The 16112-nt window shown below is 41.2% G+C and overlaps 1 protein-coding gene across 1 annotated transcript in view; it reads left to right on the top strand.

The window, feature by feature from the left end:
- Nucleotides 1-11454: 11454 nt before the first annotated feature.
- The window catches only part of ERICH2 (glutamate rich 2), a 36599-nt gene continuing 31941 nt past the window's right edge, over nt 11455-16112 (top strand). The window contains exons 1-2 of the mRNA XM_049772877.1: nt 11455-11923; nt 12058-12103. Coding sequence (XP_049628834.1) covers nt 11455-11923; nt 12058-12103 — 515 coding nt within the window. The remainder of the gene's footprint in view (nt 11924-12057; nt 12104-16112) is intronic.

Below are 16112 nucleotides of genomic sequence, written 5' to 3'. Positions count from 1 at the left end.
TCTCTCTCTCTCTCTCTCTCTCTCCCTCTTTCTCTCCCCACAGCATTGGTACTATTCCTTTAACCCTGAACTTCGAGGGGTTTTGCCATGAGGGGATTGTGGGAGGGGACTATATGACTTGACTATCCCACAAACCCCAAAGGAATCAGCACCCACACTTTCTTATTATCTTGTCAATGTAGGGTGGAGTGGGAAAAAAGGGGAAAGATCTGAGATACTCAGTAGCTAATGATCAAAACTAGAGTCAACCTCCTGCTATATAGTTTGACTAATTGTATTTTCAATATTGGGACTACTGTGGCATTGTGTCTCCAATTACAGGTCATGAAAGTGAGAATAACTGTAATATCACAATCATGACCCAGAAATCCATCAAAAGAGGAGTCTTACCATAGGAAGACACATAAAACTAAATGAGGGAGTTACATAGACCAGATAGGCTCTGCTGCACAGTAGTACACAGGGAGAAATATTGGGTTGGGCATAATGGAGAAGGACAATTTTCTTCTTCTTCTTTTTATTTTAGGGCCATATCCAGATGATCTCAAGGTTTACTCCTGACTCTGCATTCAGGGATCACTCCTAACAGTGCCCAAAGTACTACATATGGTCCTGGGGGTCGAACATGGGTTTAGCCACCTGAAAGGACAGTGTCCTACCCACTATACTATCCCTGTACTATAGACTGTATTATTAGTCAGAAGACTAGATAGAAATAGATAGAAACTCCTCTAGAGCCTAAATCTTGCAAATTTAGGATTATATAATTACTTGTAAATTCATGCCAAGTTGTTATGTTTTCCTCAAACACCCATGTTCAGTTGAAAATGGGACAATTAAATTCATTTCATTTGGCTATATCACATGGCCACACACTGTTTGATCATCTTCTTTATGCTCTCTGGGATTAATCTCAGTTCCATTTCCTGATTCTCAGATATCCTGAAGGCAAACAAATAGAAACAATTTGAGAACTGGTGTGTTGACCATTGCATTAGGTTGCTTGGACTACAATAACAAAGTACCGTTGAGTGAGAGGCTAAAACAAATAGTTTTCTCTCAGGTCAGGAATGAAGATACCAGCATGGTTCTCTCTATTTATCTCTCTCTGTCTTTCTTACTTACCCTCTCTCTCTCTTTCTCTCTGATGTTCTAGGGAAGATTATGTTTCATGCTTTTCTCTAGTTTGAAGGCTCTGACAATCCTAGACATTCTTGGCTCATAGTTTCAGCCCTCCAAATTCTGCCTTCATCTTTCTGTGGCCAGCTTCCTTTTGGACATGTATCTCTGTCCAGATTTCACTCTTAGAAAAATATCAGGCATATGAAATTGAGGACCCATCTTAATCTAGACTAATATCTGGATTATTTTTCTAAAGACTTTAATTCCAAATAAAGCCACACTCAAAGGTCCTAGGAAACATGAACATGGTTGAAAGGTGGGGAGGGGCAAGCAGTGATATTCTTTAGCCCAAGGGATTAACCTCTTACAGTTTAGGTCTTCTGCTGTCATTTCTTATGAGTGTGCTTTCAATACTCTATCAGGCAATGCCTGGATTTACACCAATAGAAAAAGGTACTTCATTTTATTTTCTTATGGAAGATGTTAATCAAATTACATAAAACACAACAGACTATTGATATTCAACCCCTGGCACTGGTCCCATCCTGAATGCCACCCCAGTAGCACTGCCTTTGGGACAGCTGGTGACACGATGTACAATTTCTGGCATACCACAACCAAATATGTATGAGCACTACCAGTAAGTGTGCTACCCTTGTAAGCATCCCGCATGACCTTCAGTCATCACAGCAACAATAAAGGGAAAGGAGGGTTAAACACACAACTTTGCTCAGCTCTGTGTGTTCAGCAGAGCTCAATATAAATCTTGACAAATTCCATTTGTAGCCTGTAAACTTCTATAATGTGGATTTGATAACAGCAGTGCTGCAAGTTAAACAAATTTGCATTTGACTATGTTTGGTTTTATTACAACATAAAAAAGAAGGATGTCCTAAATTGCAGGCAGTTCACAGGAGCATTCTCGGAAAAGGAAGCAGAAAAATTAAAAACAACCTCTCACAAGACAGAAGGAAACATCATTGTTCATTTCTATTAAGGATAGGTAATATCTATTTAATTAGTACTATTGAATTTGTTTTCCCTTTTCAGATATGTTTACATGTCTTAAGAATATACTTATTCTTTTTGTTGATTTTACAGAAATATTTTATTTTGTATTTTTTTTTAGTAATATTATACTTATTTTTAGGCTTAGACTGGAGATATAGTATAGAGGTTAAGGTGCTAGACTTGCATACAGATGACCCTAGTGTGAACCCTGGCACCACAAATGGTTCCATGAGCCCTGCCAGGAGTAAGCCTAAGCACTATTGGTTGTAGCCCTACCCCCACAAAAAAGAATTTCTCATGCCAAGGAAATGACTCCAAGTTCTAGAGTGTAGAGGCTTTGCCTGAGGAAACCCTGAGTTCAATCCCTGGCACTACCTCATGGTCTCCTGAGCATTTCTAGGAGTGTCATACTAATACTCCTCAGATTCTGGTATCTTTGGCCAATTGTTATTCCTTTAGGATGTTCTTTATATCCCACATATAAGAAAGATTATTCTGTTCCATGGAATTGTTTTGAGATATGTACAAACAGAGCTAAAATTTTACAGAGGAATATAATTCCCCCAAATAGTCAAAGTTAATCTGGGAGGATAAAAAGAAGATAGATACTTTTCATTCCCTTACTTTAAATTATACTATAAGGCTCTAGGGGTGAGGATACTTGCTTTGCATGCAGCTAACCCAGGTTTGAACATCAGCTCCCATATAGTCCCCTAAGCACCACTAGGAGTTATCCTTGAGTACAGAGTCAGGAGTAAGATCTGACTGAGAATCCTCAAATATAGCGAAAACAGTAAGAACAAACAAACAAAAATAGATTATAATTATTAAAACAGCGAGATACTGGAATAAAGGCAGATTCTCAGACTCACAGGCCAATGAACTAGAAGAGCTCAAAGATAAGCCCTTAAATATATGGATCTGAGTGCATGTTGTGAAATAAGGAACTCTTCAACAAATAGTGTTGATAAGCAAGAAAAGAAACAACCCAAGAAACCAAAAATACAAAGCTCTGAGCACTGGACATATCCAGTTCATATCTAACAAATGAACAAACAAAAACGGCCTTTTATCCTTGTATTAGGTTATTGGTTTCCTATTAAGGTAGATCACATGCTTCAATTGTGTGAAGGCCTGGCTTCAATTCTAGCAGTTTGAAAATAGAATGTTTTTAAAAGAAGTAGAGAAATGAAATCCCATCAACAGATGGATTAATTTATGGAGCAAACTTGTGGCTTGCTTTTGCCAATTCATTGAGATGAAAGAAATGTGGAAATTTGAGCCTAGATATCAAGAGGCTTTTCAGCTTTTGTTCTTAACCTTGTGACTGCAGTTAAGTAGCATAGGGGCTGGGCATGTAGCTCAGTGGCAGTGCAAATGACTTGTATGTGTGGGTCCATGGGGTGGGTTCCCCATCACACAGAGAGGGATGTGAGAGCTTAGCTTAGCCTCCTTGAAGATATATAACAAAGAAACAAGCTCAGCCACAGTTGCTACTATCCATGCTATGATCCACACATATGAAGAAAGTTAAATGCATTCCTCAGTTTGCCTTCCAAGTTTCATAGCCACATGAGTAAAAATAGCATAAGAACCCCTCAACTAAACCAAACCCTAACTGCTGGTCCACAAAGTTCTGAATAAAGAAAATAGTTACTATTTTTAAGCTACTAAATTTTGAGGTGCTTGATTTATAGTCATAGACAACAGATATAGATATCCAGAAAGAATCTTTCTTTCCTTCTTTCCTTCCTTCCTACCTTCCTTACTTTCTATTTTCCTTCCTTCCTTTCTCCCTTCCTTTTTACTTTCTTCCTTCCTTCTTTCCTTTCCTCTTTTCCTCCTTCCCTCCTTCCTTCCCCTTTCTCCCTCTCCTTTCTTCCTTCCTTCCCTTCTTCCTTCTTTCCTTCCTTCCTTCCTACTTCCTTCTTTCTTTCCTTAACTATTTTTTTCCTTTTTTCACACCCAGTGTTGCTCAGGGTTCTGCAATGAAGGTCACTCCTGAAGAGCCCTAGAAGTGCTCAAGTATAGATGCCCATGATAGAAACTGAATCAGTTGCATTCTGAGAAAGCAACTTAATCCCTGTAAAATATCTTCAGCCTCCAAAAAGAATAAAGAAATTTTCTTATTTAAATATTGGGTAGAAAAACAAAACCATTTCTCCTATGAAAAGTGATAGTCAAGAAGGGAAAAAAATCAGGAAGACAATCTACCAATTGTCAAGGGATTCCCAGCTCCCCAAGGTGTTTGATTTCCAGATATTGTGATAACAACAAAGGTAGGTGACAGAGCTAGAGGAAAAAGGTTACACTTCGACAGGGTATTTCTTCCCACTATGAACTTCTCCAGCTTTTATGAGAAATCCTCTCAAGATTCAGTTTTTGCATTTCCAGATTGCTTGCTTTTTTTTATTATAGTTTTAGATTAGCTGATGCCCAATTAAGTTGGGGAAAGACATGGCTTTATCTTCAGATCACAAAGGAAATATGTAATACTCCAACACATTATAAGTCATGCCAAGAAAAGTGAAATTCCCTGATCAAATAAAATTGTGAAAGGCTACATGTTCAAAACTCCCTCTGAGGAGACTGATAAAGTACATTAGCATATGAAAGCCTCTAGCTCTTTGTACATTGAACAAACAATCAAACCCCAAACCCCTGTTTAACAAACAGATTTTCCCTGGGAAATGCATTTTTTCTCCACACATTATTAACATACCAGGAGAACTTCCTCTTAACACCAGTTTAGGAAACCTAGCTACAGCTACAGCAAATTAATTGTACTATGACTCTCTAGATTCCAATTGGGCTTTACAGCCATATCCTCTTCATTTATTTCTGTTATCTCTGTATCTAGCATTTCATTACTAGTTATATGGAAAAGGAAGTTGTATTCCCTCTGAGATTGGAGTGGTCTTTAAACTGTCTACTGTGAAGAAAAGTGAGGACATCATCAAATTACCTTGAGAAACCCCTTTATAAGCCAGGAAATTAGAGGGAAATTAGAAGATTGCACTAAGAATAAAGATGTTTGAGAAAAGATACGCAAATGGCAGCATCTCTAATTCAGGCTAATGGAAATTCCCACTCTGTGTAAGGGCTTGTCATTTATTAGGAATCCTGCTAGATGCAGGTGAGTGAAAGACAGGATCAAAGCAATTTCTTCTGTGTCTAAAGAAAACCATTAATTTTATCACAATGTGTTTAAATAAAGACACAGTCAGAAGTGGTGACATTTTGAAGTTCTGATGAAATAAAGATCCATGATGTAATGCTCATGGAAAAGAGTGATTGTGGATGTTACAGATTCAGTTGTGCTTAGACATTTCCCTGGCCAGTGTGTCTGCTTTGGGCCTTATTAATAGAAGAGCAGAGAACAACGGTCAGGTCGTGATCGGGGTGAACTCTGATGGGGTGGGGTCCTACCTAAATAAAACAGCCAACTTACTCCTTCCCAAACTACTCAAGTACTTATTTAAGTACAACTGGTATTTTTTCTGGAAAGACTGTTATTTTGCATATAAACTCATATTTCACTTCATTCATACATCAGTAATTAGAAGACAATTATCACTTACATCTGGTCTAACAGAACAATGTTTTGACTCCAGGCTCCCTCTACTGTTTCTGCAATAATAAATAAACACTTTATGGTGCTCTCCTGATTGGATTTTTTGCAGGGAGGTTTGGGGGGCACACCCAGACCTTGATGCTCAGAAGTTACTCCTGGCTCTGCATTCAGGAATTGCTCCTGGCAGTGCTCTGGGGACCATATGGGATGCCAGGGATTGATCCCAGGTCAGTTGTGTGTAAGGCAAGAGCCTTACCCACTGTACTATCTCTCTGGCCCCATGTGCTCCATAGTTCTTGACAAAAATTAGCCATGAGTTATATCAAGTCCAATTTGTGTAGGTTGAGTTCAAAAGAAAGAAAAGTGCCTTCAGTTTAGGTTAAAAGAAAGTTTTCTGGGGTTGAAGAGACACTAGGGATTAAGACACATGCCTTATGTTAAGCAAATTTACATGGTCCTTCAAACTGAATGCAGCTCCAAAGGCCCCTGAGTTTGGTTGGTGTGGCCCAACACTTCAGATACTCGCCTTGCCCCCACACCCACTAGTTGGCCAAGTAATAATCCCCATCTGAACAGTCTTTACAGGGTTGCATCCTGGGAGCACTGACTGACCAACATGGAGACTTGTTATGAGGCCATTCTCAGTCCCAAAATTCACACAGGAAAGTAAAATAAAGAAGATGTAGAAAAGACACATGCTTAGGAGGAAAACTGGAAGTAAAACAGTTAACCTTTTAACAGAAAGGAGGAAGCAGGGCAATTTGCATAGACTTCAAACAACTTCACACTACTGAGAAAACCTGCAAATCCTGGAAAGAATTAGAGGCAAAAGCCAAAGTCAATACACTTCAAATGCCCTTGATGTTTCACAGACACTAAGGAAAGCATCTTCTGGGGAAGTTTACACTTCGCACAAAATAAATATTAAATCTCTTGTTAGTAATTTTCCAAAAAGTTAATATTTTACAGAATAGAATTTTAGTTCTTAGTTTACCTTTGAAGTTAGAAAAGTGTTTTTTGAAGTCATGTTTTCCTAATACTAGGCATTTAATCTAAGAATTAATGTTAGTGCTGGGAATGTGGCTCAATAGTAAATCAATGCATGAGACCTGTGTTGGGTTTAGTCCAGTGCATGTTGTGTATCAGGGGAAGAGAGGAATTAAGGATGCCATTAAATATACATGTACAGAATTTCACCATAATCTTAATTGTTTTGTTTCTTTTTGGGGGGCACAGTCAGTAATGCTCAAGGGACCACCATGTGAATGAGGGTCAGTCACATGCATAATAAGCCCCTTGGATCCTGTATGATTTCTCCAGCCCCATTCAATAAATATTCTTGGGAAAAGAATAGAAAAGGGGACCGGAGAGATAGCATGGAGGTAAAGCATTTGCCTTGCATGCACAAAGTTGGTGGTTTGAATCCCGGCGTCCCCTATGGGCCCCTGAGCCTGCCTGGAGCGACTTCTGAGCATAGAGCCAGGAATAACCCCTGAGCGTGGCCAGGTGTGACCCAAAAACCAAAAAAGAATAAAAAAGGTAAAAAAGTTGGAAATTTTCAAATTGGTGACTGGTTAATAAATTGGATAAATTGTGTTTAATACATATTATATGACAGTCTTTCTTAAAGCATTAGAATAAAACAAAAAATCTATGCCAATATTGTATATGTGAATATAAACTTTCTAAATAGATACATAAAGACTTGAAGAAAAAATAAAAAATTTTTTTCAGGAGACATCAGCTTTATTCAGAGGAAGAAGACCTAAGAATCAGCCGAAAAATAAAATTATTGACTAAGTTGGATTTTTAATGTTTCTCTGTATGCTGAAAAAGACATATGAGTATATATTACTTCTATTACTAGAGAACACTTAAACATTATTTGACACTTTTTATGATTCTCTGCTCACGTTCAGTTGTAGCTGTAGTACATAAGTTCACTTTTAAAAAACAAGAGTATATAATAAAGGTAGTTATTGTTAAGAGGTTCAATAGTTGCATGAGAATTTGGCTTTTTTCCCTTTTCTTTGTTAGAACAAGTCTCACTAGATAGATTCTTACTGTAATTTATTCAGTGACCTAAATACACAAGCCAGAACTAAAGTGTTCTTTTTAATTAATTTATATCAATTACAAACTACGTACACAAGTTATCAATACTGAATTATTCTTAAAATATGCCAAGATAAAATGTTATTTTGTGGGGGTGGCTTATGTGAAATGAGGGGGAGGCAGAAGCCTGGAGAAGGGTGGCTAGGACTTTTTTCTCTAACCACCTGGTCATAGGGGAAATGCCTGGGGATGTTTAAGACTGAAGAGATTTTTCTCTGAGCACCTGCACCATACAGACCTGACCTCTCACCAGCTCCAAGAGGTGGTCGTCCAATTGCACCTGGCTCTAGTTACTCTGCCTGATGTGAGAGATAATTAATCCCTACCACCCAAGTTCTCAGGATCCTTGGGACTCAAGCTGGAGGGATGAATTGTTTTTTTGCAGGGAAAAAACGTTCGTTTTAATTTCTACTCACATTTTCCAGGAACGTCACCTTCCCTAACAGAAGAGTTTTAGAAAAAGACAAATAGGGGGCTGGAGAGATAGCATGGAGGTAAAGCGTTTGCCTTTCATGCAAGAGGTCATCGGTTCGAATCCCAGCATCCCATATGGTCCCCTGTGCCTGCCAGGAGCAATTTCTGAGCATGGAGCCAGGAGTAACCCCTGAGCACTGCCGGGTGTGACCCAAAAACCACAAAAAAAAAAAAAAAAAAAAAAAAAGAAAAAGACAAATAGTGAAGTAAAATAGAGATGTTATATAGAGATTAGGGGAAAAAAGTGACGGAAAGAGTAAACCACTGAGGATGAATGAGGGCTCCTGCAGAGGAGAGAGAGCTGATGTACACCGTTCAGGTGGTGATATGGGTATCTCCCCAAATGGAAAAGCATCCTGCTTGCCTTTGCAGAGTTATCTATTTATTTTTGTTTATGTAGGGGGAGCCACACCCAGTGATGCTCAGGGGTGAATCCTGACTACACTCAGCTGTCCCCACATGGGGCTTTCATGTAGATAAATTTGTTGCTATGGCACTGTCAAGAGGAAGAGCTTGAAACATTTGCTTGTGTACCTTTACGCCTTTTTTCACAATCCACAATTCTTTGTTCTTGCTAGAGCTTCTCTCTGGAGAAGGTCTCTGAATCACTGCTGGTATCAGTTAGTCTTATCTGTGTCCACAATTTGGGTCCAGACATAATGCTTTTTTGGCTATGTTAGGGCCAGTGACAGAGCAACTTCTTTTTTTTTTTTTTTTTTTTTTTTTGGTTTTTGGGCCACACCCGTTTGAAGCTCAGGGTTTACTCCTGGCTATGCGCTCAGAAATCACCCCTGGCTTGGGGGACCATATGGGACACCGGGGGATCGAACCATGGTCCATCCGTTTGCAAGGCAGACACCTAACCTGTAGCGCCACCTTCCCGGCCCCAGAGCAACTTCTTTTAAAGCCCATATTGATTTTATTTTATTTTAGTTTAGTTTTAGTTTTTGAACCATACACATCGGTGCTTAGATAGCTACCCCTGGCTCTACACTCAGAATCTCCTAGCAGGCTTGGGGAACCATAGGGGAAGCCAGGGATCAATCCCAGGCTGGTGGCAAGCAAGGGAAGTGCACTATCCACTGTGCTATCACTCTGGCCCCATGATCTTATTCCTTCCAAGAACTCCTTGTCAGCACCACCATCACCTATTTCAATTTTATTATCAAGAAATAAAGTAACGCTCATAGGTTCAAATAAGTACTAAGCTAGGCACTTTATCAAAATGATTTTTACTCCTTACCATTACCTTAAAAATAGGCATTTTTATTCACACCCATGCTATTTTAATAGATGTAATGACAAATGAGTTATTCAGATGTCATGTGCTTTCCCATTTTCTTTCACTTCCTATCTAAACTTACATGGTTGCAGTAGTGTATATTCTCTTTCTTTTTTTTTCTGTTTTATTTTTTGGGGGGGTCACAATCAGCAATGCTCAGGGGTTACTCCTGGCTCCATGCTCAGAAATCGCTCCTGGCAGGCTCAGGAAAACTTATGCCGGGATTTGAATCAATGACCTTCTGCATGAAAGGCAAATGCCTTACCTCCATGCTATCTCTCTGCCCCCTATATTCTCTTTCTTTTTATTTGAAGAACCTAAGGATCAAAGCAGAAGCCTGATATCTAACCATTTATCAATATGGAGATAATATTTTTATTCTCCAGCATCGTGAAAACACTTTTACCCCTTCTTTATAAGGAGACAATAAATCCCAAAAACCTTTATTCTACAAATGAACTTCAACCTACCTGTTGGATAATATAAAGTAAATGAGTTTAATGTTTGAAATGACATATCCTGGGCCGGAGAGATAGGGTGGAGGTAAGGCGTTTGCCTTGCATGCAGAAGGTCATTGGTTCAAAACCTGTCATCCCATATGATCCCCCGAGCTTGCCAGGAGCGATTTATGAGCGTAGAGCCAGGAGTGACCCCTGAGCGCTGCCGGGTGTGACCCAAAAACCAAAATAAAGAAATGACATATCCTTCGCATTTCTTGAAATAAATAGAACAATGAGAATAGCCAGTTAGACATTACCTATTTATCAATAATAAGCAAAATTATCAAAATGAATATCTTTAAAGATAACTAAATTCCCTTTTCTTTAAAGGAAGTCTTCAAACTTAAAGCATCAACTTTGTAATATGGATTTGTAACAATGTAGTGGTTTGCTATGTCCTTATCAAATCATGGACATATTCGTCATTGAGTTCTTGAAAAAACTTTGTTTTTATTTCCTTCCCTCTTCCTACTACTATTCCTTTTTTCTTCCTACTATTTATTTCCTTTCCTCTTCCTACTACTAGGGTTTCAAGGACATTTGGTGTGAATGTGGGGAGATGATTAAAAGAATTTTATAATGATTCCATCTCTGTATACTCTTGATTGCTGAAATGGCTCATATGCTTCCATGTTATTATTAATAATCATAATGATTTACCAGTTATGAAGTATTTATTAACACATCAGAATTTTACACATCTTATGCCTTTTGAACTTCAGTCATTTACCAAGAAATGGATTTCCAAAGGATAGACTCTATAGAGGTTAAATAGTGGCTTTACTTCCTCACACGAAATTTGAACCTTGCTGAACTAGATTCCAACAAGTATTTTCCCTCCAAACACGTTGCCTAGCAACAAATCTATCCTAGTGATTCATCCCAAAGTAGAGGGGGAAAAAAAACAATTTCTTCCTAGAAAGCAAAACTTGAAGGACAATTAGAATTTTCCAAGACAAATTTCCTCAACTATCTTTTATGACCAGAATAATTATTTAAAGCAGTAAAAACCTAGCGTTGGTCAAATTCAACTCCCATTCGGAGTAGGGGTGGGGGGGAGACATTTTCCTTCGAATCCCTTCACTCCCTAGGGATCCCCACTATCTTCTTGTAGAGGGGGGCAGCCTCCGGTTCCTGTAAAGTTGCATTTGTTCAACCATTTCCAAGAATGACCATCTTTTCCAACCCAAGACTCCAAGCAAGGCCAACACTTTAAAAAAAAAAAAAAAGCAAGGCCACTCCACCCTCCCACCCCCCATAACAGGTTTAGAGATGGGTGATGACATTCCAACTCCTCTAGGCACGGACAACGAAGGACATTCCAAGCCCTCTCTGTTCGTTCCGTCCACAAAGGAACTTTCCCGCTTGCACGCGCGATGGAGCCCCCCACCCGCGCGGCTTTGCGGACCCCCAGTTCTTCCACCCAACCAGGCGCTTTCAAAAGCCCAGATCTCACTCAGGCCACGCCCACTCCCGCCCACACGCTCGACCCGCCCCCAGCCTCGCCTTGCCCCGCCCCCTCCGCTGCTTCCGGATGGGCGTGTCACTCCCTGGGAGCCCCGCCTCTCGGCCGCGTCCAGCACTCACGACTTCCACCGCTTCCCTGGCGCGGCTCGCCCCCGCCCCGCCCCGCCCCGCCCTTTCAGGCCCGAGGCCCCGCCCCGCCCCGCCTCGCTCCGCCCACTTTCCCGCCAGTCAATGGCAGCGGCTTCCGGTTGTCATCTGGTCTCCGCGACAACGCGGCGTTTGCAGCTTGGGACTGGAAGCCTCGAGCCTCCCCCGAGCCCGCAGCAGCGGCTTTGAAATCGGCTCTTCGGATAGTGGGAGTGAGCCGGCCTCCAGTCGGTAAAAGGCGCCGCGGTTCACCCCTGTGTCTCCACCCCTTGTCTCCGGCCCAAGCCCTTCCCGCTCTTCTCGAATTGCGCGAAATCCCCGAGGTTGCGCCTGAACCCCCTCACATTTTCTTTGCCCTTCTCCAGATCTGCGCTTTGGCGCCACACCTCGGCCGAGGCGGCGTGTGAGCAGGTAGGATTCTGCACCGGGCCTGGGAAAGGCGTCTTGCACCTTCTTCGTGGCTTGCATCTACACCGCGGTTCTCTGACCTAAGGATTCCTTTGCACCTACACCACCTAATTCAACCAGCAGACAGTAAAAAACAAAGCAAAACAACACACACACACACACACACACACACACACACACACACACACACACACAAGAAAGCAAAGAAGCCAATCTAGGGATTTCCGACTATTTATTCTGGTCGTCATCGCTTAAAATTTTTATTATTTTTTTTATTCTAACTTTTCTTTTATTTATTTATTTATTTTGGTTTTGGGGTCACGCCCGGCAGCACTCAGGGGTCACTCCTAGCTCTATGCTCAGAAATCGCTCCTGGCAGGCTCGGGGGATCATATGGAATGCCGGGGTTCAAACCACCGTCCTTCTTCTGCATGCAAGGCAGACGCACTACCTCCATGCTATCTCTCCGGCCCTAGACTTCAACTTTCTAATATAAACACCTTAGTTTTCGTTAAAACGTCATTCACACCCTTGGCCTACCTTGCTGGGCTTTTAGAAAGTATTAGGGAATTTGGGTGCGGCCCCCAGGGACCTCAATCCTGACCCGTGGGAGAGGCTGGAGACCACAACAGTTATTCCCGAGTCACGAAGAGGATTCCGGCCTGAAAGAAAAGAGGGATTGGGAAGACAAGGAGACTCAAAGCGAAAAGTTCCAATCAAGAGTCCGTCTATTCTGGGAGGGGGCTAGCCTTTTATAGTCAGGCCAAACAAAGAGAGAGGGGCAAGGCATTCTTGGAATAATTGTAACTTTCCACAGGCACATCTTGTTTTTTCAAAATTAACAAGGCTGTTCATCAGAAGCTGGCATTCATCAATCATGAGGCCCAAGTTGTTAGAGCAACAAAGTATAAGATCTAATCTCTGCCCAGGCCCACCAGCCTCTATCTTTATGGGAACATCTTGGTGCCTGTGGTTGACTCCCCTAGCTCTGAGGTATGCAGCTACTCCCCTTTTCTTTAGGTCCAAGGGCAAAGGCCACATTTGCTAGCTGCTCAGGCTGGCAGCTCCTGCTAATTGTCATATAGGCACTTTTGCTCAGACTTTCAGAGACTCCATTTTGATTTTAGTATAAAGGGCTTTTAGTTATGCCAAACAGTCTCCAACATTTGGGGTCAATAGTTTTCACTGTCCTGGCCCTTGTTTTCCATTTTATGTAAAATGAGATGTTTGGATAAAAACTTGGAAGTTCTAGTCTTCAGGAACTGGTGCAGCTATGATAGCACAGCGGGGAGGGTGTTTGTTTAGCCTTGCAGGTGGCTGATCTGCGTTTGATCCAGATCAACAACTCTGTTGATAATAAATAAGTGCACAGAAATGCTTTTTTTAGGGAGAGATAGCATGGAGGTAAGGCGTTTGCTTTTAGAGCAGAAGGATGGTGGTTTGAATCCTGGCATCCCATATGGTCCACCGAGCCTGCCAGGAGCAATTTCTGAGCGTAGAGCCAGGAGGAACCTCTGAGCACTGCCGGGTGTGAACCAAAAACAAAAAACAAAACAAACAAAAAAAAGAAATGCTTCTTTTAAACCATGTCAACTTCCTGGGGGTGATCGGTCCCCCATGATCCCTGAGCACCGCTGGATGTGCCTCCCCCCCAAAAAGACAGAGTCTATCTAGTTTTCATCCTTTAAGGGGATGTTGCAATTGACCTCAAATCTATTTAAATTTGGAGAGGAAAGATTTGAGCACATCCTTCGCACGTGTTTGAGTGTTTTGAGGCCATACCCAGTGTTGGTTGGAGACTATAACACATTGTGGGTTGGTGATTGGTGGAGTTGGTTATTTTAGACTTCACGTATACCAGATACGTAGGAAGTGTCCTATAGAACACTGAACCTATCTAACCTATAAGGTAACCCCATAAGGTCTCTATTGGAAAACTGGGGGTTGGTCCACACCTATCGGCTCAGACAGAGATTTGCGATTGGTTCTGTGCCAGCAGAGTGCTCAAGGGACCATATGTAATGGCTAGGATTTGAACTAGGTTCATTGCATGAAAGGTAAAACACCTTAACTCCTATACTACTTCTCCAATCCTACAGAAGATCTCTATTTTCAAGTGGTCTGATTTATCTAGTCTCTGTAGCCCTGGAAAAGTTAGCTAAACTTCTTGGGCCCTTTATTCTCTTTAATTTTTGTCCCACACTCACAATGCTTATGGGTTACTCTTGGTTGCCAAGGATAGAACTCAAATTGCTGCATGCTGTACTATCACTTGGCCCCAATTGCTTTGATGCTTGACTTGGTTAAATAAAAGCCACCTTTCTTGTGAAACCCAACTGAGTCTTGCTTGCCTAGCAGGTGGCATTAATCAGCTCTTGCTTCCTTGGGCTTTAATAATTCTAATACTGTAGCTCTTACAGCATGGTGCCAAGTATGTTAGCTTTTCTTATTTTCAGGGACTAGGAGGAGTTGTATTAGTCTTTGCCTCTTGGCTTCAAGTGACAAAAATAACTCCAGCCATTTCTCTCTCTCTCTCTCTCTCTCTCTCTCTCTCTCTCTCTCTTTCTCTCTCTCTCTCTCTCTCACACACACACACACACACACACACACACACACGCGCGCGCGCACACACACGCGCGCACACACACAGAGTTTTTAAATGGTCCTCAGTAAAGGCAGAATCTGCGATTGGAAACAAGTACTTAGTTATCAGAGGCAAAGGTATCTCTTTCTCTACCCAACCCCATCACTTTTGTCTCCCTGAATCTTCTGTATAGTCTCTTTCACTCTCAGGCCACTCAGAAAGGCCAGATCTCTGGCTGCTAGGAACAAACCATTGTCCTTTTGTGACAGTCCCAAAGTGCAGAACCAAGACTGCATGAGTTTAACTCATTGTAGACTCTCTCCTCCATCCAGTCACTATGGGCAATGGTTTGTTAGGGAACAATATTGCTCTGTGGATCTGCCAACCACATGAGAGGAATGGGAGCATAGGCAGATAATGCCTTACTTTATGAATACTTAACAAAAATACAAAGCCAGAAAACAGACCTCACAACTGGATTCTGAAAGTGGAAGTTTGTAGACAACTTTGTTGCTAATAAGTGTTCAGAAAATCTTTATTTTAAATCAGGTCAACTACTGATTTAACTCCCAGTGATGCTGAGGGATTAGTCATGCAAGGTTAGAGAACAGACTCTAATCTTTGCACATTCTGGGCTGCTGTACCACACAGGTCATCTTCAGGGAACCAAATACTTAGGATTTATTTTGTTCAGGCTGGTGGTTGGGTGTTCAGAGATTTTTATTCTGACGCTTCTCAGGAGTGACCTTTGGGCCATGCTTGGAGATTCAAACTGGGATTGGTTTTGTGGCAAGTACCTTACTGTGTATCCAACTTCCAAATATTTGTTTTTAGTAGATATTGAATGCTGCATGAAAATTGGTCACTATCTTGACAGTGTTGCTCCCACCGCCATCATCATAAAGAACATCATGAAAATTGGTTCCAAGAGCCAGAATGTACATTTGGTTGAGACTTAAAGGGCCCATTAAATGAACATTGTAACATTAATCTTAGCCATAGATGTATGAAGTATGCATCTCTATATTGTTCTATATACCACAGCTCCAATTTGAATAGGTACCATTGGGTAAAGAAGATAATTGAAGGGACGGAGTGATAACGTGTTATGCCTTCACATAGCTGACCCTGGACAGACCTGGGATTGATTCCTGGATCCATATGGTCCCCCGAGCCTGCCAGGAGTAACCCCTGAGTGCTGCCAGATATGACCCAAAAAACAAAAGCCACCAAAAAAAAAAAAAAAGAAGGAAGGAAGGAAGGTAATTGAAATAGATAGCAGAGAGCCAAAATACCACTTTTATGTCTCTAAGAGATGGACAAGCATAGAAATACAAGTGATATGGAACATTTACAATTACATTTTAATCATGCAAATACGTTTTATTTATTGCTATAATTGTTTAATGCTTTGGGCCACACCCAATG

The sequence above is a fragment of the Suncus etruscus genome, chromosome 5, assembly GCF_024139225.1.
Source record: "Suncus etruscus isolate mSunEtr1 chromosome 5, mSunEtr1.pri.cur, whole genome shotgun sequence".
NCBI classification, from domain to species: domain Eukaryota; kingdom Metazoa; phylum Chordata; class Mammalia; order Eulipotyphla; family Soricidae; genus Suncus; species Suncus etruscus.
This window is presented reverse-complemented; position numbering and strand designations above follow the sequence as displayed.